Consider the following 26,856-nt stretch of genomic DNA (forward strand, 5'->3'; position numbering starts at 1 on the left):
TCAGTATATATTAAGAAATGTTCAGACAGCGCATTACATTGAGTACCTTGCAGTGAGTGATACAACATGGATCCAGAAGCAAGTCGTAAACTGATTGCGGAGATAGAATCCCAGGACGACAAAGTGGAGAAACTGAAATTAGAAAATGCCGACCAAAAGAAGGTTCGTAAATTCGAAATCGATGTTATCCCTTATATCCTATAGTTGTTTGTTTGTATATGCATTGTACTTATGTGTGTGTATGTGTTTTTGTAAACCAAAAGTGTGCGATGCAATTACGCATTGTCTCGAATCCGCTACTTAATTACACATTCTTCGGGGTTGTCTTTATCTGTTTTATTAGTATTTTGTACATAACTGAGCGGTTGGCGTCACGTCTGGACGCAAATAACCTGTCACGATCCTGTTCTATATGTTAGTTTTCAGGGAGTCAACGCCCCGATATTGACTACGCAATGTCAATTTCCGTTTTCTAACCATGTACAGTTACGATTGGTCTAGGGGTACTGACTACAATCACGTTTATTGTAGCACGCATTCAGAATTATAAACCCCTCCCCTGTTCCCATATAACTGATCCATATACACGCATGTTACACTGTTTGTGACTGTCATTGGCAATGATATGTTGATGTCTGCACATAATCATCATTAAACTTGGAAAAATTTAAATATAACAAACCACGCCAATTTAAAAATTTATAAATTATAACAAAATCCCACCGTAATTCGGACTACATTATCATTTGCATACAGTCGGCGGCTGATGACGTATTGATCGTTTTGGTTTCACTTTCGTTTTGAGTTTCACTTTCTCTTTCGACTAGGAACCCATACGTAATCATATTAATACAGAATATCATACAGAAATTGATAATATATTTTTTAGAAATCAACTATTTTTTCTTCGGAAATATCGGGTGTCTTGAATACGACTTCGGGCGCTATCGGTGGTATCTGTAATATATGGGCATTACTCCAGCATTAAATACCATCTGTCGAAAGCGCGAGTGAGCTGGATCACTAATACGATTAATCACAGTCCCTCCACAACGGACTGTGGATTAATATCGAAAGTTGTTTTAATCACAGTTCCTCTAGATAGAGGGACTGTGTTTTAATCAACCTCATGCAAGACGTTATTACATACTATATCATCGTCCAGCGTCTATGGCGAACCTGTCAGGTGACCTCAGATTTCACCTCACACATTAACAATCTAATGTTTGGTGAATTTCTTAGTAGACAGCGATATGATTTATTTAAGTACAACAGGAAATAATTAGAAATTAAATTATTTACATTTTATTGAGGCTGTAGTGATATATTTTTTTTTTATTTCAAAAAGTTAAAACACCATGAAAATTTAGCCCTCGGTTCCATTTTTATATTGTTGAATTTTGAATGTATGGGATACAAACCCAGCGGAGAATAAACACATAGCTTAATAAAAAAGTAAAATTTAAGTTTCGCAGTCGGGAGAATTTCTGTTCGTGAGCGCCACCTATAATTAAACTTAGCATGAACTTTCGTTTAATAATTATTTCTAAAACATGGCGGAACGTGTTAAGATCGGACAAACTGTCAAGGCCCAGGCAATGCTTGTACGTCAACTAAAAGAAGAAAAGGCTGACAAAGACAAGGTTGGTAGTGAAATAATTCAATATTTCAATTGGAAAACGTCGAGTTTCTGTGTTGTACAGAACACAATGGAATCAAGTAATATTGCAACCTGGTCATAGATTGTCATGTTACTTTTTACGCTACAAACATGAATCATCATAATACATTTACATATTTGAGAGTTTAATCAATGATTTCACCAAATGGATCTTATTGCTGTATAATTATTGGACTAGTCTGTAATATTGCCAATTCTCGATTATTACCGGGATTCTAGGTCACGGTGACTGTTGTGGGCAATGTATCGGTTTGAAAGCGTGACATATTTCCATCCAAAATGTAAATTACGTGTTGTACATTCCGAGCATATTAATTTTAAATCATAAGAATTTAAAGTAATATTTTTAATAATAGCGAAAAAACTGCTGCTTAAAAATGTTTTCATAAAACTATCCGGATAGAAACGTTTTTACTTCGCCATGAGGGCGCTAGTCTCTTCCGGTATCATGCCGGCAAAAAAGACTCCACGTGGGTAAATGAAATAAAATAAAATAAAAAAAATTGATTAAAATTGTGTCACACCGGAAATGTATACTAATATAATTATTATTATTTATGCGAAATTATTAAAAAAAATATATTTGTTTAGACACAGTCCAGGGACTGTGGTTTAGACTTGTACTTGAAGGTGAAGCATGATGCAAGAGCTCACATGGGCTAATTAACATATTGGGGTCATGACATTATTCAAATCACAACTGATAATGATGCAATCCCGCGGTATATAAAACGGTGATTCCTCAACGCTTGGCATAGTATATTTTTTTCATGTTGAATTCGTAGCAGAGACTTCTCAGCCGTTTTGGCAACTATTTATTTTGTTATATTTATTCAACACAAAACTGCCAAAAAAAAAATGCCTAGTGGTACAGCAACGTGTCCCAAGGACCTCATAACATACAGACATATTCTTGACATCGGAGATACTATCCGGAGACTAAAAGTTGAAAGACCATACAAATATAAGCAGCAGGTTGGTAGTATATATTTTTTTTAGTTTTTTTACCCCGTTTCTTACTGCTATTTAAATAATTTTTTGAGCATGAAGTTTTGAAAGCAGAAGTCAAAAATCTGAATGAAAAATGATATCTGTTTGGCCTAAAATTAACACTGAACTTATTGAAAAACAAAAAAGTATGCAAACTATTTTTAATTGCAATATGATGTTTTGGAGAGGAGAAAAAAAGTAAAACGATTGCTGCTTGTTTCTGAAAAAAATACACAAAAAAAAAGCTTCAACTGGAAATCATTGAAATTGCGGGATTGCATCAGACTGTTGTTCACTCCACAATATAGTGGTCAACACAATTGTTATTTTGTTAACAGTGGTTTAATTAATTTGTATTTTTCAAATTTGTTATTAATTTTAAAGTTTTTAAAAAACTATTATATAACTATTATATAGAATTATTATATAAGTGGTTTTTTTTTCTAGACTATATTATTTATTGTGGTGTTCATGACTGTTCCATGAACAGGCCAGCTAGTCAGTTAGGGTGTGTAGTGAGATTAATTAGCATATGAATAGTGACTTGGATTGCATCATGTACTAGTAGTTCAGTGGGTCCATGGTTTCAATAAACATGAATGGGTCAAATGTTTTCATAGACTCTGGTTGCATCATGTATTTCAAATCAAGTCAACAACCACCACTGAGTATTGTCAAGCCACGAAAAAAATATGCTAACCTAAAAATAGAGAACTTGTTCTTCACTAACAAAATTAATTAAATTTCAGAGGTTGGGGTAAAGGGCTACTGTACATAACTATTTTGAAGGCTTGAAGTCTATATAAACATGGATTTATAAGCTGTTAACATTTTTTGCAAATAATCTGCCAAAATTTAATTTTTTTGAACTGAAACTGATAAATATGCCTGAAAAATTAGAAAACTAAATGACTGTAAAGTCAGTAGTCATGACGACACATAAAAACATAAACTGACACACTTTCCCTCCCTGTTGCTTCCCATTCCGATTGATGTGGACTCGTACAGAGTTGCTGACTTACAGCGGTTTTCTCTGATTTACATTTGCATCATCTCCAACCATTGGCTGAATCTCTATCTACTCGTTTCTATGGTGATAACAATGATGTCGATAAACTGGACCAAATTGAATTACCTATGCAATGCCATGCACTTATATAAACATCAAATTGGTGTGTTGTCACGGATGATGTCTTCAAATGATCAGGTAAGTTTCAATTATTGTCCTATGCAATGCAATGTGATTCTCATACTGTTGACCAATAGTCAAATAGTCACCAACGGTAGTCAGATTGTAAAAGAATACTACTTAGAACGGTTGCCTTTGAAGCCAGTTTGAGCTGAATTCAAATTTTGCACTTCTGAGCATGTTACTGCACATATATGCAATGCATTATGGGAGATTACCTCCCATTATATATAATTGAAAACTAGTATCACATTGGAATTTTTAGAAATGATTTTTGGACTCAAAAAATATCTGGTGATCATAATCTTTTTTTTCATTTTCAGAACAATTACCATTTAAAATACCTACAAAATATTTTCTCATTGAAAATAAATTAACTTTGCTGAAGATTGTGCACCAATATTAGGATTCCTCTCAATAACTGTATTCAAATCTTTGGTGGGGAGAATTTGGTTACTATTTTCAAAAGCCAGTTGAAGCCACTGAAATTGATACATGTGGTGAATATATACTGTATTTGCTTTATTAGTAGCGCATGTGCATATGTACATTACATGTGTTTCTGTGGGCAAATTAAATTATATTTTATTGATTCAGTCTATAAAGTATGCAATTTTGGTTTATATGTGCTAATATTTGAGATGCGCTTTTAATAAAGAGTAAATACAGTGTTGGTTTTCTATTCTACAAATTAACAACATGTATCATAATGACATCACAGCATTAGGCTGATACTGGTAACCCAGCATGATGGCACAAACAGTTTATTTTGATTTGTCTGCTTCATCTCTTTCTTTGACTTTTGACTTCAGCATGCCACTGAAATCTCTGCAACAAATGAAATATATTTCTATTCATCTTTACTGTTAGATAAGTGAGGAAGTGGCAAGACTCTTACAACTGAAAGCTCAACTTGGAGATGGTGCTCAGAAATTCATTCTCAAATGTCCTAAGGTGAGTCATGTTATACTGCCTGCATTCATGGGATTCTTTAAAACTTAACCAGACTCACACCAGACTATCTTGCCTAAATTTTTCTGCACTTTTTTCTTGTATTCTTTAATATTTCTGGAATTAAACCCTAATTTTGGAGCCAACAGACAAAATTTAAGTCAATTTTCAGTTTTTACTAAAAAAAAATTAGTTATTTTTATCCCAATCATTTGAAGAAAAAGTGCAGACTATAAACATGACTATACTCTTACACCAAATGTCATTATAGTGATGTTAGCCATTCCAGATTCCCAAAAATAATGAAAGCAAGCAGGTTGAGTCCCACACAAATGTTACTCTATATCTTATCATTTACATTGTGTGCAATGTGTTACAAAATGACTGCAGTCATGCTATCATTTAGAGTATTATAATAATATTTTACTGTTTTTTTGTTGACTTATTAGGGCACCAGGGATTTTGATCCTAAACAAATGTCAGTTCGGGAAGGAGTTTTCAAAACCATAATTGATAGTTTTAAGCGTCATGGTGCAGAGACGATTGATACGCCGGTATTTGAACTAAAAGTAAGTCCTGATCTACCGGTATAATATTGTCTTTTATGTTAATAACATACTGATAACAAATTGTTTCTTAAAAAATTATATTCATATTGGCAGTGTTTTTTTTTCAATATTTTTGTATTCATTTGGCATATAAAATGGTGCTCAAATCTTATTTTATCATCACCCAATCATAATGCCTTATACAAATTTGTCTAGAATTGAATTTTCTTACTAGTTTGTCCTAAAAAAAGGTGCTCTCTGATTGGGTAAGAATACCAAGAGTATATACTTTAATTATACTAGCTTAATGCCTATAATCTATCAAAATTATTATAATACCTTTAAAGAGTATTCAACTGAATTCAAGTTTCTATTGAGGATATGTGCAATGCATTATGGGAGATAACTATGTTTCCTTGTAATACTGAAGTTTATTTTATTTGTCTCTGTAGGAGACGTTAACTGGTAAATATGGAGAAGACAGTAAGTTGATCTACGACTTAGCGGATCAAGGTGGTGAACTACTCTCACTCAGATATGATCTCACTGTATCCTTTTATCATATGAAATGATTTTACACTGATAGGTGCCAAATTCAAACATTACCTTGACTTGAACACCAACAAATGGGCTAACACCATAGAAGTTTGTGTCACTGATTCAAATGGTACTGGCCGAGAATTGCTCATTTTATATGAATGCAACTTTGGAAAAATATATTTTATAATATATTTTGATCACCCAGACCTAGTTAATAATAAAAATAACTTTATTACACAACCAAAACCATCAGAGGGTTTAGTATGGTAAATAACAAATAAAAAAAAACTAATAAAACTAACTAAATAAAAGTTAAATGCAGGATAGCACAATACCATTATGATAGGAAGATTTTCAGGCAGCCATGTCTAATTGATGGACTATACAGTTAACACTTGCTCTCCCAATTTGCACAAAACAAAATTCAGTTCATTGGCAAAGTGAACTAGGAGTGCCACTACTCAAGTCAATATTCTGGCTTGTCAGTCTTTCTCTAATCATCAGTACTTGATATATTGTCCTTGACAATTGGCTGCCAGGTTCCATTTGCTAGATATCTTGCTATGAAAAAGATTAGTAATATTAAAAGATACCACATTGCTAAAGTCTACAGAAGAGACAACCCTGCAATGACCAGAGGAAGATTCCGAGAGTTTTACCAATGCGTAAGTATTTAAATTATCTTCGTGTAGTTCCACTTTCTTGTTATATTGTTGTTCTTGGTTTTGAAAATCAAACAGGAAAGACTGTATCAAACATGTTGGCAAAATGAGTCCCAATGAATATTGGAATCATGTTTAGTCGAGATTAAATTTTTTTTGTGCAAAATATATATGTTGTAAAATGTCATTATCATGATTTTTTTCTAGGATTTTGACATCGCTGGCGCCTATGATCCCATGATCCCGGATGTGGAAGTGCTGAAAATAGTCTCGGAAATATTGAGTAATCTCCAAATTGGGGATTTTGAAATCAAAGTAAGTATCAGTTGATTTTTTTTTTTTAAATAAATAGAAATACATATACTCTAGACAACATTTGTATTATTACGTTGAAGTGAAATAATTTTTGTGGCAGTACGACTTACAAATTTACAAACAAAATAATATCTGCTAACGATTATTATTAGAATGATACTTACTGGTAAAACTTATACTGAACATTTTGTTAAAATACATCTTCAAATTCTGAATGCATCGTATAAAACAATTTTTTGTGATGTACGGTGTGTTGACATTTTCAGCAATTGATTTGTTTTCAATGATATTTGATTGACAGGTGAATCACAGAAGGTTTTTAGATGGAATGATGGCTTGTTGTGGTGTTCCAGAAGATAAATTCAGAGCTATTTGTTCATCCATAGATAAACTGGATAAGGTGAGTGTCAAGTATAAAATAGTAGTATTTGAAGAGATGTTGTCTTACTGTTACTGTTAAATAACTAAAATATATAAAAAAAGTTCTTAGAAGAAGTATAGAAAATTAGTGAAAAAAAAACAGATATAAATTTATGAGATTTAAAACATTCCACAACTTTAGTTTTTGAATTTTGTGTACACATGCCTTCTACTTCATTTCAGTCAAGGTATGACACTGTATTGGCATGACAACCTTGATTTCAATTCGACTTGAACACAGTTCTAGAAAGATTCCCCACTATGTCATTGAGTGATTTCATTACAACATCAGAAAAAGGAATGGAAAGGAAAGGAATTTTGTTGTCTGACAACTATCACTAAGCAACACTTCCAAGCAACTTTCCCCTACTATATCTCTAAGCCATTGTCTGGTAGCATAAAAAACTGCATATTTACAGTATGTACTTTTTGTTTGCAGACATTTTGGGCAGATGTGAGAGCAGAGATGGTTGATGAGAAAGGGCTGGATCCTGCAGCAGCTGATAAAATAGAGAAATATGTCAAACTTAGAGGTATGCTTGACACTACATAGTAAAGTATACAACTTAATTGCTGCAGTCATGTGATGTTACAAATTCAAAACTGGATGCCATATTTTAATTTCTAATAAAAGTAATACATTTCTATTATATAGGAAGAACTGAGCTGGTTGAAGAACTTCAGAAAGATGAAAATCTTTTGAAAAATACAGATGCAGTGGAAGCTCTGGAAGAAATGAAAGTGTTGTTCAAATACTGTGACATTATGAACATCACAGACAAGGTGAGAAATTGTATTCATTTTTGTCTCTTGTGAAAATTTATTTATTTACTTAAAAATTATACATTAAGATGTGAAATTTTGCAACATTGAAGAATAATGTACAGTAGAGTAAAGTGGAGGTCTGATTTTTATTATGACAAAAGCCTACTGTCGCAAAATCATAATTTTTCAATTCAAGATGGCTGCCTAAGAAATGGGTTACATATTTTGTGTTGGGAAGAATTGGTTCTTGTATGATGTCATGATTTGTATTGTTTGTCTATTTACAGATTGTGTTTGATCTGAGTTTAGCACGTGGTTTAGATTACTATACAGGCCTCATTTATGAAGGCATACTCAAAGGTAACAATTCTTATTTTAAAAAAAAATATCAGTTTTAGTTTAACTCCAGAATTTTTAGGTAATTCTCTGTATTAGAAACGCATTTCCAATCAAGGCACATGTAGTGAATCAAAACATATTTCTTAGGTTTTAGCAGTCTATCTAATTCAACATATTATTCCTGTAAATCCTTAAATTTTCATCACCAGAAATGTTTGTGATTCAAATTTCATCAATCAATGTTTATCACTATTCAGGTCCTGAGGCATCAACGCCTGGTGAAGCAGTCAGTGTTGGCTCTGTGGCTGGTGGTGGTAGATACGATGGACTTGTTGGAATGTTTGATCCCAAAGGAAAAAAGGTAAGAATCAAGTCTGGGGGACAGTGATCTCTTTGGTACTGTAAAATATGTATTAGTAACAATGGTTTCTATTAAAATGGTAAAATGCAACAGAGGGGATGCTGTTTCTATTAGAGCATCTACGCAAATGAGAAATTGTGATTTTTTTTTTTTTTTTTTTTTTTTTTTTTTTTTTTTTTTTTTTTTTTTTACCTTGCCCGTACCATCAAAGATGGAAGGGAAAGGTATATTAAGGGAAAGATTTTGTCCGGCGTTGTTGTCGTCGTTGGCGTCGTCGTTAATAATTGTTATTGTGTGCATGATAACTTTACTAATTCTATTCCAAACTTCATCAAACTTGGTCACCTTGTTCATCAGTATAAAGTCTTCCCTGAGTTTGAACAACAGGTGTCCTGTATGAAAATATCATGCAAAAATTGAGAAAAACTGATAAAATATTTCGACTGTTTCTACTTGACTGATCACTGGTGATACACATCAAAGGTCACTGATCTCAGTGGAAATATGCATTGTTGTATGTGTTCAATGAAGCAAATGATTTATCTTGTAATAATATCCTTGGTAATGTATCTCAGAATCCCTTACTGGGTTTCAAAACCAACTCATGGAGATATTGCACAGTCTGATACACATTTGCAAACCTACCAAAAAATCAATATAAGCACTCCTATGAACTGGGTGCCAAACTTTGATCAAGATCTGAAGCTAATAGAAAATCTGTTTAGTTCAAAGTTATCAAATCAAAAACAATACATAAAAAATACATAAAAAGCAAAACATTTCATCCACATTTTAAAAAGAAAATTGTTCTAAAATATATGTATTCTGTATTTGACAAACAGTTCATTCGACAAATGAAAACTCACAGGAATATGTTTCAGCTATTAGAACAGAATGATAGAGTTTTTATAATACTAGTTTAAAAAGTCACTTCAAACAAAGATTGCAGTGTTTGAAGATGTAGGTTCTCAGGAGGCAACAGTACTGTTGACTTCTCCCTCCACCGGACACCAACTAACTATTTAAAGCAGAGCTTGCAACATGATAGCTATTCATAAAGGGTGTTTTTTTTTTTTTTACTTTTCATATAATACAGTAGTCACACAATGAGGCAGTTCATATTTTTGACAGACACCTGTACAAAATACTTGGACAAAAGCCAGCTAAGATTTTCTGTTATCTTGCATGTTTTATGAATCTATTCACGTCTAAATGCAGCACTTTTTTTTTGCAATGAGGCATTTGTTTTTATACTAAAATATTTGAATTACTTTGAATAAAGCTGGAAATTATGTCCCTTAAAATAATTAAACAAATAAGGCACCAATGTTTTTGTAAGATATTTACATCTTTAAAGGACATTCGGTAGACTGATTCCCCACTGTTAGTTCAACCCCAAAACTTTTTTGTATTCAAAATTAATTATGACAATGTATATTTATATTGAAACAAACTATGTTAAAGGGAATTATATTATATAACAAAGGGCAAGGTCACCAGAGTTCAACTATGTTTTCTTAATTTTTCAAAAAGAATGGATGTGACTTCTGTTAGAGATGCAGCTCCTAATAAAGATTTTTTGATACTCAATGTCTGGCATAGTGATGAAGTGTTCATTTTGCCCATTTGTCAGGCTCTAAGTGGTCTTGGATGAAGACAATAGTAAACCACTGCTTGTATAATGTAAAAAAATATATAATCAGAATTCCCAAGCTTCGTTATTATATAGCCACTATTCAATTGTTAAAAATACAAATAAATAAATAATAAATTTCTATGCTTCATAAAGTGCTATACATATTCGATGAATCTGAATGCTCTATTCCATCTAATATTTGGGCATTTTGAAAAAAAAAAAAAATCATTTGATTTTTTCAGCAGATGTACTGTACTACTTTTCAGGCAATGTGTGAGATCTCACAGTGAATGAGAAAATCACCAATTGACAACTTATCATTATATTACATGTTGATGTTTCTTGTTGCAGGTACCGTGTGTGGGTGTCAGTATTGGTATAGAAAGAATTTTTTCAATTATGGAGGCTAAATTGCAAGCAGAAAATGCAGTAATCCGAACAACGGAGACACAGGTCCTTGTTGCGTCAGCACAAAAGGATTTATTGGAAGAGAGAATGAAACTTTGTAATGAATTGTGGACAGCCGATATAAAGGTAAAATAATACACATCATCTAAAACCGACAAAACATAATTTGTTTGATTAACCCATAATTCATAATCATAAATTTTGTGTAACATTTTGTACACTGTTATGTATTTTTTCTATAATTTCTATAATTTTGGACCAAATGAATATACTGTAAAATACTTTATTTTTGCTTGGATTTAATTTTTGCTATTTTCGCTGAAGGACTGATTCAGTGAAAATAAAATCCAGCGAATCTACTAGTACATTTGTTTCCTATATTATACATTCAACTCATCAAAAATCAGTGAAAATAAATTCCATACAGAACACCCAAAAGTCTTTTCAGCGAAAATTAATTCCAGCTAAAATAAATTATTTTACAGTAATTTCCCATTACCTGAATGTTTATTTTGTGAAAAGTGTCATAAGTTGACTTTGGCATTTGGTTATTGAACATTTTTAGTCAATTTGAATTTCACAAACAAGCAAAAAATCATCACCAACATGGCCGAAACAGTTTGCAAATACCATGCAGTTATCATACTAAATCTGAATCATAGATTTTACTAGTTCAATGTGAAACAGTGAAATTACAGGTAGCAACAAGGGAAATAAGTAAAATGCTACTATAAAGCAATCAGCATGCTTTTAGAGAATATCCAAATCAGATAAAATTTAAACTTTTTTTTTCCCTGATGCTTACTCAATGATTCTACAGAATAGAATCAGGTTTAAAGAATGCAGGAAAACTTATTTAAATGACATTGACATGACATTGTTCAGTATCAAAGATGGCTAAACATTTAATTCGATGGCTAAACATTTCATTCAATGGATAAACACTTCATCTGATGGCTAAACACTTAATTTGATGGCTAAACACTTTATTCGATGGCTAAACATTTCATTCAATGGATAAACACTTCATCTGATGGCTAAACATTTTATTCAAGGGCTAAACACCTAATTCGATGGTTAAACACTTCATCTGATGGCTAAACACTTTATTCAATGGCTAAACACTTTATTCAATGGCTAAACACTTAATTCGATGGCTAAACATTTTATTCCATGGATAAACACTTCATCTGATGGCTAAACACTTAATTCAATGGATAAACATTTCATTCAATGGATAAACATTTCATTCAATGGATAAACATTTCATTCAATGGCTAAACACTTCATCTGATGGATAAACACTTTATTCAATGGCTAAACACTTAATTCGATGGCTAAACATTTCATTCAATGGATAAACACTTCATCTGATGGATAAACACTTGTACTAATTTAATTCTAGGCTGAAATGAGTTACAAGAAAAATCCAAAGATTTTGAGTCAGTTACAGTATGCTGAAGACAGTGGTATCCCGTATGTTGCGATCATTGGTGGAGATGAAATAGAGAAGGGAGTTGTTAAAATAAAAGATACATCCACCAGAGAAGAGGTAAGCATCAGATAAGTTTTGAATAATTACCTAAACAATCTTTATGACAGAATATTTCAGAGTTTTCCCATTTGACTTGTTCTCATTTCAAGTTCATATTTAGTAATCAATAATTTCATTTTACATTGCAGGTTGAAATTCCAAGAGCAGAACTGGTCTCGGAAATTAGGAAGAGATCTGAATCAAAATAACTTGAGAATACAAACTTTTACTGACTCTATCCATGCCCAAATTAATCGTGCTATTAAACATGGAACTTTATCCGCTGTTTTTCCTACAAGAATTTCTTATCTAATTGTATCACAGAAACAATGAATTTGAAGTGCTCATATGGACTAGTGCTTGTGGCATTGTTTGCGATGTAAACATCCTGATATGGACTAGTGCTTGTGGCATTATTGGCTATCTCCATTTCTTGCTTCAGCTTCCCTGTAAACTTGAACAAATCATGTTGAAGATCTCCATAATGGTGTTTTAGGAGTTATTCCTGAAATTGAACGATGCATGCAGCATTTTCTATAAAAAACAAAACAATGAAAAGTGTCATATTAAAATGTACAATCAAAACACTGCTGAATTTACTACATTTTCCAACATTTGTGTAGCAGGTGAAAATTTGTCTTGGACAAAATTGTTCACAGTATTCAGTTACAGTATACGTTTAATTGCTTTTCCTTGGAATAGAAGATTAAATATTGTTTTCTGTGATGTTTTCAACCCACATCAACAAAATACTCAACATTTCCAGCTCATGCATGTGCAATGTATCTTGATTTCAGTTTACATACAGCTGATGTAACTACAAATAAAATATTATGCAATGTATCACCAACTTTCTGTTTGTTGAGTTTAGTTGTTTAAGATTTCCCATTGTCAGTAATTTTTATTCCAGTGTGCAAAGCACACAATAGGAGTCTTTACAGTTACCATGTTTGTGCATGTATGTTTTTCCACTGACGTTTTATAAGTCGCCCACTTGGTTGGTTTTTGATGCATAGATGCTCTGGGCTAATGCAAAGATTTTATAGTTTTAGGTAAAAATCTCAATATTAATAATTACCTAATTTGCATAACTAGTCAATTTTCAGCTTTTGACATTTCAAGTACTGATCATTACATTTACTCAAGAATTATGCAGAGTGTTGGGTTAAAATCTGTTCATATAAATTCCCTAATTAGCATAATTCAACAAGATACAAGGATGTTTAATATGGAGTAAAGGTTGATATGAATTGAAAAAACAGAAAACACACATTGTACGGTATGTGGCCTTACTTTATCAGTATGCAAAATTGAAAAAAAGAGCAACACAGAAGTTTCAAACTGACTTATGATGACTAGAAGCAAAACATGGAAACAGATTGTGTGATCTATTGCAGAAGTTACTCATAATACAGAACAATGACAAGAAATATGAGAATAGAATGCAACTGTATTTCTATATTAGCAAATTCAACTGCCCACATTTAGCAATCTGTTCATATAAATTCCCTAATTAGCATAATTCATAATTTTTTGGTTCTAATCACATTTCAATGAAACTTGAGTAATTTTTAATGTGTTTCCAACACAGGAGTTCTTTCTAAGCTTTTTTGATTTTGCTTTTTAGTTTAAATTGCAGCTCTTCTCAAGAAACACTCGACAGGTTTTAATGAATCTTGTTACATAGGTGCTCTGGGGAAAAAAATAAGTTTTTTGGTTGAAATCTGTGCATCCTAATCACCATAATAATAAACCAACTTTGAGATGTTTAGATGAGACTTGTATCTCAAAAACCAGATTTCAATGAAACTTTGCACTTAGGTGATCCGGCCATGATAAATATATACACTGTAGCCTCGCTATAACGAACTCTTTGGGGGACATACAATTAGTTTGTTATAGTGAAATGTTCACTATAATGAAGTACATAATACATTGGGTTTGTTGTGAGCGGGAGACACGCTATGTGTTCATTATATCAGGAAGTTCATTATAACGGTGTTCATTATACTGAGGTTACAGTGTACATAGATTATTTTCTTGATCAGCATACAAGCTGAATAAGTTAATTTTATATACCCATCTTAACGACACCTATATTTATCTAGAGGGTAAATAAAGGAACTCTTTCCTTTTAAATATTAGTTGCCAGGTTTCAAGTTTGAAAGGCTAATCTTAAATTTTGAATAAATTTTTAACACACACCACACACAGAATTTCTTTTTGGTGTCCATGTGCTGACAAGAAACAATTTTTTTTTTCATTTTAGGCATAAACTAGACAGTTGTGATTAATCATACATCTTTACAGACAATGATCTTTTAATGTTCAGTTATGAGCACAGTTTGATATAATCAAATTACAAAAACAACAACCCATGTTCATTTCATGCATGAATCTCATGATTATACTCCTAGCTGTGTAACTTATGGCACTGAACAGTACAATCATAATTTATGTAACACCAGTACTAAGGTGATTGTACTCTATTTGACCCTTGACCCATATTGAAATCACAGAGCATATATGCTGAAGTGTGCGATGTACAAGAACCTAAATTGTGGTAATAGTAATAACCTTATTATTGTACACAATTTTTAAAGACACTGGTAGAGAAGGATGGCTAATATATTGTTTTAAGAACTAGTTCGCCACCAGGTGCTGTCAGTGACAGGTGAAATTTGCACAATAGAGCTTGCCATACGCGTACGTTCAACTGACACAAATTCTGAGCACTTGTTTCTTATTCTATCGGACCATTAAGTAGGCCTTGTATTTGTGCAGTCACATTATGAATATTATAACATGTGGTAACTACCAGAACTACCAGTGTTAAGGATACTTCATGGATAACCACTGCAATTCCTATATATAAATCAGCATGATAACATTCTGAGTGTAGGTAATCCTGACCATCACGTCCCAGTACATTGGAACAGCAGACTACAAGCAGTGTGGGAGAGTGAAGCTGTACAAACACAACATTATACTGCTCTGCTCTGTTTTTATTTTGTTATAGTCAACAAAATGCATTATAATAAGGTTATACACAAAATACTAGAATTTACATCTTTGAGCATCACCGTAAAATCTGTATTATAAGCCACATCTCTAATAAAAGTCGCGCCCATTATTTTTGAATAATTTAGAACCAAAAATTCATCATTTCTCATATGTGTAGATGCTCTAATAGAAGTGCATCCCATCTGTTGCACTGTACCATTTTAATAGAAGCTGCTGTTTCTAATACAGATTTTACAGTATTTTGTGAATAACCTAATAATAACATAAATATATACAGTAGTAATAAACATGCATTCATACTTTAGCAAGATTTAAAAAATATTTTATTCATAAATTTTGAGAGAAAAAAAAGTTATTTTTTTCTTTTTCTTTGTCTAGCTTTTTCAGGAAAGGTGAGTGGGATTGGTAGTGTCACTCGCTGTGGATCTTGTGGTGTTCTTGCTCTAGCCACTTTACATCCAAGACTGTTCACGTAAACCAGCAGTCTGCAATGTGATGTAAAATGAAATTAGACACAGTATAGTTGCACTTTGTGTGTTTCCTTTCGTGGGTTGGATAATTGGAGAGGGAAGCTGCTCACCAAATCAGTTTAAAAAAATGAATACTTAAAATGAGAAAAAAGTTTGTTATTTTGGTGATTAAAAAGAGCAAAAGTAAATTTGATTTGAGGACAGTCGCTGATATAAACTTGTACTACTGGTACATGCAAAGCCGGGTGTAGGTAAGTAACGACAACACGGCTATGGTCTGTACAATGTTACCTATTTGACACTTAACTTTAAATCCACCTTCTCAACAATAACTGAACTGAACTGAATAACACTGAAACTTTCATTTTGCAGTGTGTAATTGAGAACAGTAACACTTAATTTGGCCTATTTCTTATTACTTCAAAAAATCACTTGGGCGGTGTACAAATATAACAAGAATATGGTCCACTCAAATGCTGTCCATATCTCCAAGAGTTTGCTTGAAATCATATTTATGCATATTAATGAGGTCACATGAGGGTATCAGTGATGTAGTCATTATACATTTTTAATTATCTAATTGAAAAAACAATCACATCTGATAACAGAAATTGGTCAGACTACCTGTGCATACATGCTTCATAGCACAGGCTAACTCTTATTACTCTAATATCAACTGCAAATATAACATACTGGTACTTACTTTTTTTTAGGAATCTTCAAGTCTTTCTGTAAAAGATCTAGATTCATATTAAATCTATCAATGTGTAGACATAGGACTAGTATATAGGATAACAATCTGTCTTTTAATCTAGCTGACATGTACCTACAGATAAAACAAATAATGAACATATTCACCAAATTCACAGCTACTACATTCAGAATTTATTCAAACATTAGTCTTTGTTGCCGCCAAGAAAAATGGACATTTTATTGTAGAAAATATCCACTAATGAAAAAATATACTGACGAAAATAGTCACAGCTACTACATTCAGAATTTATTCAAACGTTAGTCTTTGTTGCCGCCAAGAAAAATGGACATTTTATTGTAGAAAATATCCACTAATGAAAAAATATACTGACGAAAATAGTCACAGCTACTACATTCAGAATTTATTCAAACGTTAGTCTTTGTTGCCGCCAAGAAAAATGGACATTTTATTGTAGAAAATATCCACTAATGAAAAAATATACTGACGAAAATAGTCACAGCTACTACATTCAGAATTTATTCAAACATTAGTCTTTGTTGCCGCCAAGAAAAATGGACATTTTATTGTAGAAAATATCCACTAATGAAAAAATATACTGACGAAAATAGTCACAGCTACTACATTCAGAATTTATTCAAACGTTAGTCTTTGTTGCCGCCAAGAAAAATGGACATTTTATTGTAGAAAATATCCACTAATGAAAAAATATACTGACGAAAATAGTCACAGCTACTACATTCAGAATTTATTCAAACGTTAGTCTTTGTTGCCGCCAAGAAAAATGGACATTTTATTGTAGAAAATATCCACTAATGAAAAAATATACTGACGAAAATAGTCACAGCTACTACATTCAGAATTTATTCAAACGTTAGTCTTTGTTGCCGCCAAGAAAAATGGACATTTTATTGTAGAAAATATCCACTAATGAAAAAATATACTGACGAAAATAGTCACAGCTACTACATTCAGAATTTATTCAAACGTTAGTCTTTGTTGCCGCCAAGAAAAATGGACATTTTATTGTAGAAAATATCCACTAATGAAAAAATATACTGACGAAAATAGTCACAGCTACTACATTCAGAATTTATTCAAACGTTAGTCTTTGTTGCCGCCAAGAAAAATGGACATTTTATTGTAGAAAATATCCACTAATGAAAAAATATACTGACGAAAATAGTCACAGCTACTACATTCAGAATTTATTCAAACGTTAGTCTTTGTTGCCGCCAAGAAAAATGGACATTTTATTGTAGAAAATATCCACTAATGAAAAAATATACTGACGAAAATAGTCACAGCTACTACATTCAGAATTTATTCAAACGTTAGTCTTTGTTGCCGCCAAGAAAAATGGACATTTTATTGTAGAAAATATCCACTAATGAAAAAATATACTGACGAAAATAGTCACAGCTACTACATTCAGAATTTATTCAAACGTTAGTCTTTGTTGCCGCCAAGAAAAATGGACATTTTATTGTAGAAAATATCCACTAATGAAAAAATATACTGACGAAAATAGTCACAGCTACTACATTCAGAATTTATTCAAACGTTAGTCTTTGTTGCCGCCAAGAAAAATGGACATTTTATTGTAGAAAATATCCACTAATGAAAAAATATACTGACGAAAATAGTCAAATCAATGAAAGAACAAGAAGGTGTCATAACACAGTGAAATGAATATTAAATGGCTATTATCATATTAAATCAATTCAGTTTGAGAGAGTTACTATATGCAAGAATATTATTTTTTACAACACTGGTGATTTGCAATAAAGTTTCCATTCCCATGTCAATCAAACTTATATTTGACTAATCACTGAATACTGAAATATGCGTTTGTAAAGTGGTTTTGTGTTCATCTAAAAATGTACGTGACTTCAAATGGGATGTTCATTGCATCACACTAGTTGCATGCCCATATCTAATAATTCCTTACCTCACTAACCCTCCCTCCCTCCCTCCACATGACTAAAGCCTTCTATTATGTGATTATTACCTGATGGTTTTGTGCTCACTATCAGGAGAAATTGCTTCACACGTAAATATTTCCAATAAAGATGAGGCGATAAAGGCCGGTGTTTCATCTGGAAATATGGCTTAAAAATAAAAATATGCTATAAATTATAAAGATGATAATCAAGTCAATTCATGTGATGATGTGAATAATGGCTTACATGTGCTTTTATTATAGATACACTTCTAATACGGTACATTTCACAAAACACTTTTATGGGATATTTACACATCAAAATAATATGTGGCATGCATTCATTTGGACCAAGTAAACAAAAGGTTTTGCTTCTTGTCCTCAGGAAAACTAAAAAATATCACAACAACAAGATACAAGTATGTTTAACATGGATTAAATGTTGATATGGATTGAACAAAAAATATCCTCAGAAACAGAAAACAGGCATTTCCCCATTCTACTGTGTGTGGCCGTCTTTATGAGTACGGTATGTAAAAATAAAAAAAAAATGAGCGAGACTCAAGTTTCAAACTGACATATATAATGACGAGAAGCAAAACTAATGGAAACACTTCATCTAGACTTATGAAAAAACAGATTGTGAGATCTATTTCAAGAGTTACTCATTTCTAATATAGTAAACTGATACAATTGGAACGATCACAAGAAATTTTATGAGAATACATTAGGGACAACATCAATAGTTCAATGTAAGATAAAAAACTTAATTCCTTTAGTTTTTTCCCACCAACCCCACCCCCACTGAAACTTAATTGATAAATATTTATCATGGCGTCAGCTAGACTACATTCATTATTAAATACAAATTGATAATCGGAAAGTAGTATGGCATAGCAGTTGGTTGTAATAATGAAGGGGAATATACGCATGCGCAAACTACTTTTCTAGGTCCATGCTGTGAAATTGACCTCATTTGACGCACATATTTACAATCAGACCAAACCATTTTCTCGTCTTGGATGTGTTTTTTTTCATTTTCTGTTATTTTTGTCTATGATTAGATAGAAAAAAACAAACTACAAATACACCAAGATTTATTTTTACTTCATTAAAAAATAAAATCGTTTTTGTCAGATGGAAACTTTTTGAGTTCAAACCCCCCACCCCCAAACTAAAGCAAATAAGTTTTTTATCCGACATCAATCTTTGGACGTCGTCCCTTAGCAAATTTGACTGCCCACATTTAGCAATACATCAAATATTGACTTAAAAATCCCATAAAATGAACTTTACGTACATTTCCTCTGTAAAGACCGTGCCTTCGTATGGTAAAGAATAACAAGATAATGTAAATAGAGTAATTGACATGCCATGGTTTCCTTTCTTAGTTGATCGGTTGGTAAACAGTTATAAAGGTGATGTGAAATGTACAAGAGATGTCTACAGAGAAAATCAAAAATAAAATATTTATAATACAGAATATCAATAATACCATATTTAGAAATATCACAAATATCATGTTATGCAGTTACTCAATATACCATATTTGCTCTATTAGAAGCACATTTCAAATAGAGACAATCGTAAGGTTGTAATGGAAGTGTGCATATCATTTGTTTCAAATCACTCTAATCCGTACGTTTCTTTAATTTCTTCCGAAGTTTGTCCCTAAATAGACATAACTTCCTATTGGGAGATAAAAACTGAAATATCCAGATTGCCACCACAAACTAATTTGAACATAACCTTTAACAAAAATCATTTGCTGGATTTTAGTTATTTGAGTGTCAGTTTGAAGTTGAATATATTAAATGGCAGTGGTCATTGTGCTGCACATGTGCATGATATAAAAACATTCATTTTCCAACAATGCAATGTGTTTTCCTAATGGCAGGCACTAGTATTAGGGTTGATTTGTGCTTAAAATTATGACTTCTGGGAATATTTTTGTACATATGGAACCAATATCTCGCACATGCATGGTGCAACAACCACCACCCTTTAAAACCTCAAAACGACATAACAACATCAAAGTCAAAAATAGTTATGTATTAGTTCAAGGTGTTTTAATGATATAGTCAATAAAAATAAGACAAATCTAACCATAGAAGCAATCCATGATTAAAGTTTACATTTGATCGATGTCAAAGCATAAATACTGACAATAAAAATGAGACATACTTGGATTCTGACTTCTGGTTTTCAGTTGATGAAATCAGCTCGGTAGCCAACACTTTCAAGGATTCCATCTGGGTGTCAGATATGACTGAATTATTTATCAAGGAAAACTTGTTATTTTTTTCAATGAGTACATATCCTACAACTGACACTGCAACATAGTTAAAAAATGCAATAATATCACTCAATTGTATAAACTAATGAGAAACATATCTGCACCATATTAGCTCTATTATTGTGAATTGTCTGTATTAGAAGCCAAATCCCTAGTAGAAGCCACACCCATTCTTCTTGAACAATTAAGACCCAGAAATGTATCATTTTTAATATGTGTAAATGCTCTAATAGAAACCACACCCCCTCTGTTGCATTGTACAATTTCAATACAAATGTTACAGTATTAGTTGTAGTACATCATGCGCTTATGTAAATGACAGAGGTGTGTCTAAGTTCATACAATAAATTCCTTTTTTCAATAGATGTGTGATACTTATGAAGATACTCTACTATATACAGTCAGTATATTTAGTTGAATAGAGAACCTGATCGGTTATCTGACAAAATGCAAAATGACGCCATCTTTTATAAGTAACTTCAAGCAAAACACATTGAAAAGATGCACAATTTGTGATGTACTGGAAGCCAGTGATTGTATCACAATTGCCTTTAACAAATAGAAAGGATACTATCCTGTAGTTTATAGACATCTTCTGGTTTTGTAGCTTTCGCATCAAATGGCGGTATAACACTTTCAGCTTCTTGGTCACCAGGAATTCTTGTTACTATTAAACAAATTTGAAAGCAATAATGTTGCCAGCTTGTATAATAATTGAATATATGATTTTCATATTTGAATATATGATTTTCAATTTTATTCAAAAAGGCACTAGAGAACAGAGGACCCCCCACAAGTTCACAGGATATCATTCTCTGTCTAAGTGGTGAATGAAATATTCAAAAAATAATATAACATGAAAACATGTTGCATAAAAATTGATACAGAGTGGCATAATGCATCTCAATAGAATTTGAGTCTTAATTGAATAATTATACTATATTTTTGAATTCCAATTATTAAAGAATACTGTGTAAGTGGCACAATTAAAAATGCAAAGAACTCAAAAAATTTTGCTCCTGGTGATTTAATTGGAAAAAATTGAAGGCAGTGCATGGGGACAACTAAAGATCAGAGAAATCACTGTAACACCCAGCCTAAATAAACAAAGTCTCTGTAACACCCAGACTAAATAAACAAAGTCACTGTAATACCCAGCTAAATGAACCCAAAGTGACTGTGACATTCATCCTAAATAACTACATGTACGCTGAAATTTTCATTGCTATGAAATTGTTTGAAATTCACAAACAAATTCTGAATAAAAAATATTAGTTTAAAAACAGAAAAATATAAAAAATACTTTGTTGTGACTGTGCTTTCGCTTGCTGAACAGCAGTTTCCATAGATTGTCCCAAAGCATCAACTTCAAGTTTACTATTCAGTCTGGATTCCACTGCACGTTTCTTCTTTGAGCTGCCAAATGCTTTGGTTAGTATATCATTCTGCAAAGCAAACATTTCAACATGTATACCTTCTGTTTTTATCAGAATTGGTGTGATTGTCATTATTTAAGCGGGATAACTCAAAAAGTTATAGAAAATTTTCATGAAATGTGTAGGATCCAATCAATTAGATGCTGGGAGAGATATGGATCTGATTGCCATGGAGACAGAAAGGTTTTTCTTCTTGGAGTGCCTTCTGGTATTATTCAATGTTACTATACACAAATAGAAGAAGTTTTTTTTATCATTGTTATTATTTCTCATATTGAAATGTACATAGGTTAATGTATACATCCCACCTTTTCAATAAAACTCAATTCAGGTTTTTCTTCGACATCATCTTCTTCGTTGTCAAGTTTAGGCCTCACAATAAAATACTGAGCATCGTAAACTTTCATTTTTCCAGTTTTTTTGTCTAACACACCCACCATATACCTGTAGAAAGAGTACTACATAGTAAGAACTAGAGCACCAGCAGAATATGGAAACATATTCTCATGATAAAATAATAAGCATGCACACAAACTACTAGTACTATAAAAAGAATGTTGGTTTATAGTCGTGAGCATTTCACTTGAGTCTAAAAGTCAATGCAATTTTGCAATCTGAGACTGAATCTGAATCCTTGCCTGAACCGGAGACTGATTCTGAGACAGAATCTGAAATTAAGACTTGAATCTCACATAGAATGTGAATGTTGGAATCTTACCCAGGAATTAAAGTGTATGGTTATATATGATACTGTGAAAGTACCCCTAGCTTATGGCAATATATGATACTGTGAAAGTACCCCTAGCTTATGCCATTATGTGCTACTGTGAAAGTACCCCTAGCTTATGGCAATATGTGATATTGTGAAAGTACCCCTAGTTTATGGCAATATGTGATATTGTGAAAGTACCCCTAGCTTATGGCAATATGTGATATTGTGAAAGTACCTCTAGCTTATGGCAATAAGTGATACTGGGAGAGTACCCCTAGCTTATGGCAATATGTGATATTGTGAAAGTACCCCTAGTTTATGGCAATATGTGATATTGTAAAAGTACCCCTAGCTTATGGCAATATGTGATATTGTGAAAGTACCCCTAGCTCATGGCAATATGTGATACTGTGAAAGTACCTCTAGCTTATGGCAATAAGTGATACTGGGAGAGTACCCCTAGCTTATGGCAATATGTGATATTGTGAAAGTACCCCTAGTTTATGGCAATATGTGATATTGTGAAAGTACCCCTAGCTTATGGCAATATGTGATATTGTGAAAGTACCCCTAGCTTATGGCAATAAGTGATATTGTGAAAGTACCCCTAGCTTATGGCAATATGTGATATTGTGAAAGTATTCCTAGCTTATGGCAATAAGTGATATTGTGAAAGTACCCCTAGCTTATGGCAATATGTGATATTGTGAAAGTATTCCTAGCTTATGGCAATATGTGATATTGTGAAAGTATTCCTAGCTTATGGCAATAAGTGATACTGTGAAAGTACCCCTAGCTCATGGCAATATGTGATATTGTGAAAGTACCCCTAGCTTATGGCAATAAGTGATACTGTGAAAGTACCCCTAGCTCATGGCAATATGTGATACTGTGAAAGTACCCCTAGTTTATGGCAATATGTGATACTGTGAAAGTACCCCTAGCTCTTGGCAATATGTGATACCTTACACCTAGCTTTATTAATTTCTTGTTCCTAATAAGGAAGTATGTAACTGCATCAATGGCTGACAAAGTGATAGAATGTTCAACTAACTTGCAAAGTGCGTTGCTTTGTGATGCTTTCAGGCCATAATTGTAGCCTACATAGTCCATTTTATCAGTTTCCCCAACCTGAAAGTAAAAATAACCAATATCAATATAAGCTTGGTAGTAAGATACAATGGAACTGTAAACTAAATATATTATACAACAAATGACTTAATCAACTTACCAGAATTCTCTTGTTCTTGTCCCTGGGGTCATGAAAGTTTTTATTGCAATAATAACCAAATTTTGGAGCTTTTGTACATGTACCATCCTCATCAATATTTAACCTTCCATTTGTGAAATGGGCTGTGGATGAAATGAAACCTTCATTTTATTAATAATGAGCTAAATTATGTTCAATTTTAGGCCTATGTAACTTCTAATACAGGTACCCAATTAGTTCCCTAACTATGTTGTGGGGAGTATTCTTTTGAAAACAACTCCCGCAGTGTGCCCTCTAATAGAGCTGATTAGGTCAAAAAAAAAATTGTTTTGTTGCCCTCATATATATATTTTTTTTTTTTCAAATGACCCAAATATTAAAAACTCACCATTTTAAGCAGTAAAAAAGTGTTTCCTCTAAAAATTAACGATCCTGGGCCGTTGTTTGATCCCCAGGAGGATAAGTGGCGACTTTGAACCTCAGGTTGATCTGTATTTCTCTGACATGTTCCGAATACTATGAAGTCCATATACCTCGGCTATTTACGATACCCTTAGTTTTCATGAGTTTAAAAGGAAAAAAAAAAGTTTGACCGACCGACCCAATTTTTCAATTTTACGACTTGAGGGCAACATAAGTTTTTTTTTTTGGCCTTATGTAGGACTCCTGTTTTGAAATTAAATTGCTAAAAATCAGTCAGCTTGTTAGGAAGGTGGGTTAAAATTGTGTATGAATGTAAGCACAACAAATTTTACTCAGTCATGTTTTGTCTTATTGACTTGTTACAATTGTTTAAATAAGCACTTTGTGCTCTTTTCCTATTTTTGTCCAAAAAGTGTATGAATATTTATCTTTAGCTACAGTTTCGATTTGACTATATCCAAGCATTTAAATACAGGCAAGATCATAAAAGTCTATAGTACAATGGTCCTGCAGCACAGAATCTATTCCATTGTGTAACCTTTATTGTTTTCTCATCTGTTTTCAGTTGAAATGATTTTTTCTATTTGTTATGTAACCATTTAAATTCCTCAGCGTGACTATATGTGTTCTGGTACCAAGATTTGTTACACTATGTACCAAATATGCTAATATTGTTAACGAGGTTATGATCTAATTGTATCTCATGAATATTATTTTACGTCCAATTAATAATTGAAGGCATTTATCATACATGTATACCACAGCAGTCACATATTTTTGGTTTTGACTTGCAGACAGTGTGTTATGGTTGTTATACTGAACACGCTTCCTATCACACTAAACTGGTTACTAGATTTAACAAGTCTGTTTGCTTTTTATGCTGGTGAAGACTTGCATACAGTCTCTTGTTTATTTTTTGTTGTTTTTTCTATAAAAAAATATGTTATGAGAGTGTAAAAACGGCGAAAACTGAGTTATCGCAAAAGTCGGTTACCACCGAATGGACAAGGGATTTGTGACCCCTGCAAGACTTCCCTTGCTAGTATTATTAATGAGCGTTTCAGTGACATCACGCATTGGGGTAATTTACATATTGTATGATTTGATGGGTGGAGCATGAATATATATAAGTTTACATTCTTTCAAGATGGCTGTGAATGGTGGGCAAGCTCGATCACTCGCCGATAAAAATACAACTGTTGTATCGCCAGATACAAGTCAGAAATATAGACCGGTTATGGAAAAGGAAACTTTCGGGGCTGCCAAATACATAATTGAACTTTCCGGCTTTCATGTCGTCAATATGAACCTTGTTGCCTCTGATGTAGACACATTTCAGTACACTTTCCGTAATATTCTGTACTCTACCAGTGGAGATACAATGATAAAATTCTTGTTAAGTAATCCAGGCAGAAAGGCGCAATTTGGAAAGTTAGGGACTTTCGTTGTAACTCTGCTTGAAAAAATAAACGAGGGACTGTATGCAAGTCTAATGCGAGTTGAATAAACAGTCTTTGAAATTCTATAGCGCCATCAACGTTGGCCTTCTTCGGCTCTAAGCATGGAGCATTGTATATTTCTGAAATAAACATAACCAATAAAAACAAGCGCCACTTCCCGCGGTGTTAAGTTTTATGTGCAGACTACTAAACATTTTATTACTTTGACCGATTACATGTTTCCAGCAAACAATTTCTTGCTTTCACTCGAATATCCAATCTGTGTCTTTGTCAGTCAGTTTCTGTATTTCGCTAGCGATTTGGCATGTTTCGCCTCTTCCAAGACGCCGCTTCGTCTTGTCATGGTCTTGTATAGTGAAATATTGTTTGCAATGTTATGAACTGATAAGCAATACGCTAGCTGTACAGCAATGTTGTTATCAACATTACAACAATGCCCAGTTGTTTAATTTTGACATGAATGTAAATCGATTGTCTAGCTGGTGACATATCAAAGGAATTTGGTGTCTTAAGTACTTGTGATAGAAAAAGACATAAATCTCACCCAAAACAGCTTCTTTTTGTGGCTCATCTCCGGAAGGCATGTATTCCATGGAAGCTGCCATTTTGCCACCATTACAATCACAAATTCAAACAACAAGCTAATTGATTGGTTGCAAGTTATGGCAACACGAGAAGTAGACCAATCATCACGCAGATAAGAAACACTGTAGTGCTCTGAGCCCGGCCATGTATTTCCGGGTCATGTAAGGATTTATAAATAATAAATGTATCACGTGGTAGATCACGTGTTGTTGAATATTGATATCGATATTTACGGTCAATCCTTTTT

At 32.8% G+C, this 26,856-nt stretch overlaps 2 protein-coding genes across 4 annotated transcripts; one reads left to right on the plus strand and one right to left on the minus strand.

The window, feature by feature from the left end:
- LOC100367707 (histidine--tRNA ligase) lies at positions 1 to 13,189 on the plus strand. 3 transcript variants are annotated; one of them, XM_085497988.1, is made up of 14 exons: positions 1 to 162; positions 4,731 to 4,814; positions 5,261 to 5,380; positions 5,812 to 5,907; positions 6,439 to 6,564; positions 6,769 to 6,876; positions 7,178 to 7,276; positions 7,736 to 7,829; positions 7,952 to 8,079; positions 8,349 to 8,421; positions 8,658 to 8,761; positions 10,749 to 10,931; positions 12,211 to 12,357; positions 12,489 to 13,189. In XM_085497988.1, the coding sequence occupies exons 1-14, from the start codon at positions 67 to 69 to the stop codon at positions 12,546 to 12,548; spliced, it is 1,518 nt and encodes a 505-aa protein (XP_085354114.1). In that variant the 5' UTR covers positions 1 to 66; the 3' UTR covers positions 12,549 to 13,189. The 3 variants fall into 3 exon arrangements, with proteins under 3 accessions (XP_085354114.1, XP_085354115.1, XP_085354113.1); XM_085497989.1 differs by lacking the exon at positions 1 to 162 and adding an exon at positions 1,525 to 1,643; XM_085497987.1 differs by lacking the exon at positions 1 to 162 and adding an exon at positions 2,379 to 2,656.
- Positions 13,190 to 15,660: 2,471 nt separating this feature from the next.
- Positions 15,661 to 26,721, minus strand: LOC100368457 (DNA-directed RNA polymerase I subunit RPA49-like). The gene is made up of 11 exons (XM_006812396.3): positions 26,569 to 26,721; positions 24,163 to 24,284; positions 23,986 to 24,062; positions 22,528 to 22,663; positions 22,087 to 22,228; positions 21,355 to 21,450; positions 20,672 to 20,756; positions 19,788 to 19,930; positions 18,557 to 18,656; positions 16,537 to 16,659; positions 15,661 to 15,848 (listed from the first exon to the last, which is right to left on the minus strand). The coding sequence occupies exons 1-11, from the start codon at positions 26,627 to 26,629 to the stop codon at positions 15,716 to 15,718; spliced, it is 1,218 nt and encodes a 405-aa protein (XP_006812459.1). The 5' UTR covers positions 26,630 to 26,721; the 3' UTR covers positions 15,661 to 15,715.
- Positions 26,722 to 26,856: the final 135 nt, after the last annotated feature.

This window comes from Saccoglossus kowalevskii, chromosome 4, assembly GCF_978046115.1.
Source record: "Saccoglossus kowalevskii chromosome 4, keSacKowa6.1, whole genome shotgun sequence".
NCBI lineage: Eukaryota > Metazoa > Hemichordata > Enteropneusta > Harrimaniidae > Saccoglossus > Saccoglossus kowalevskii.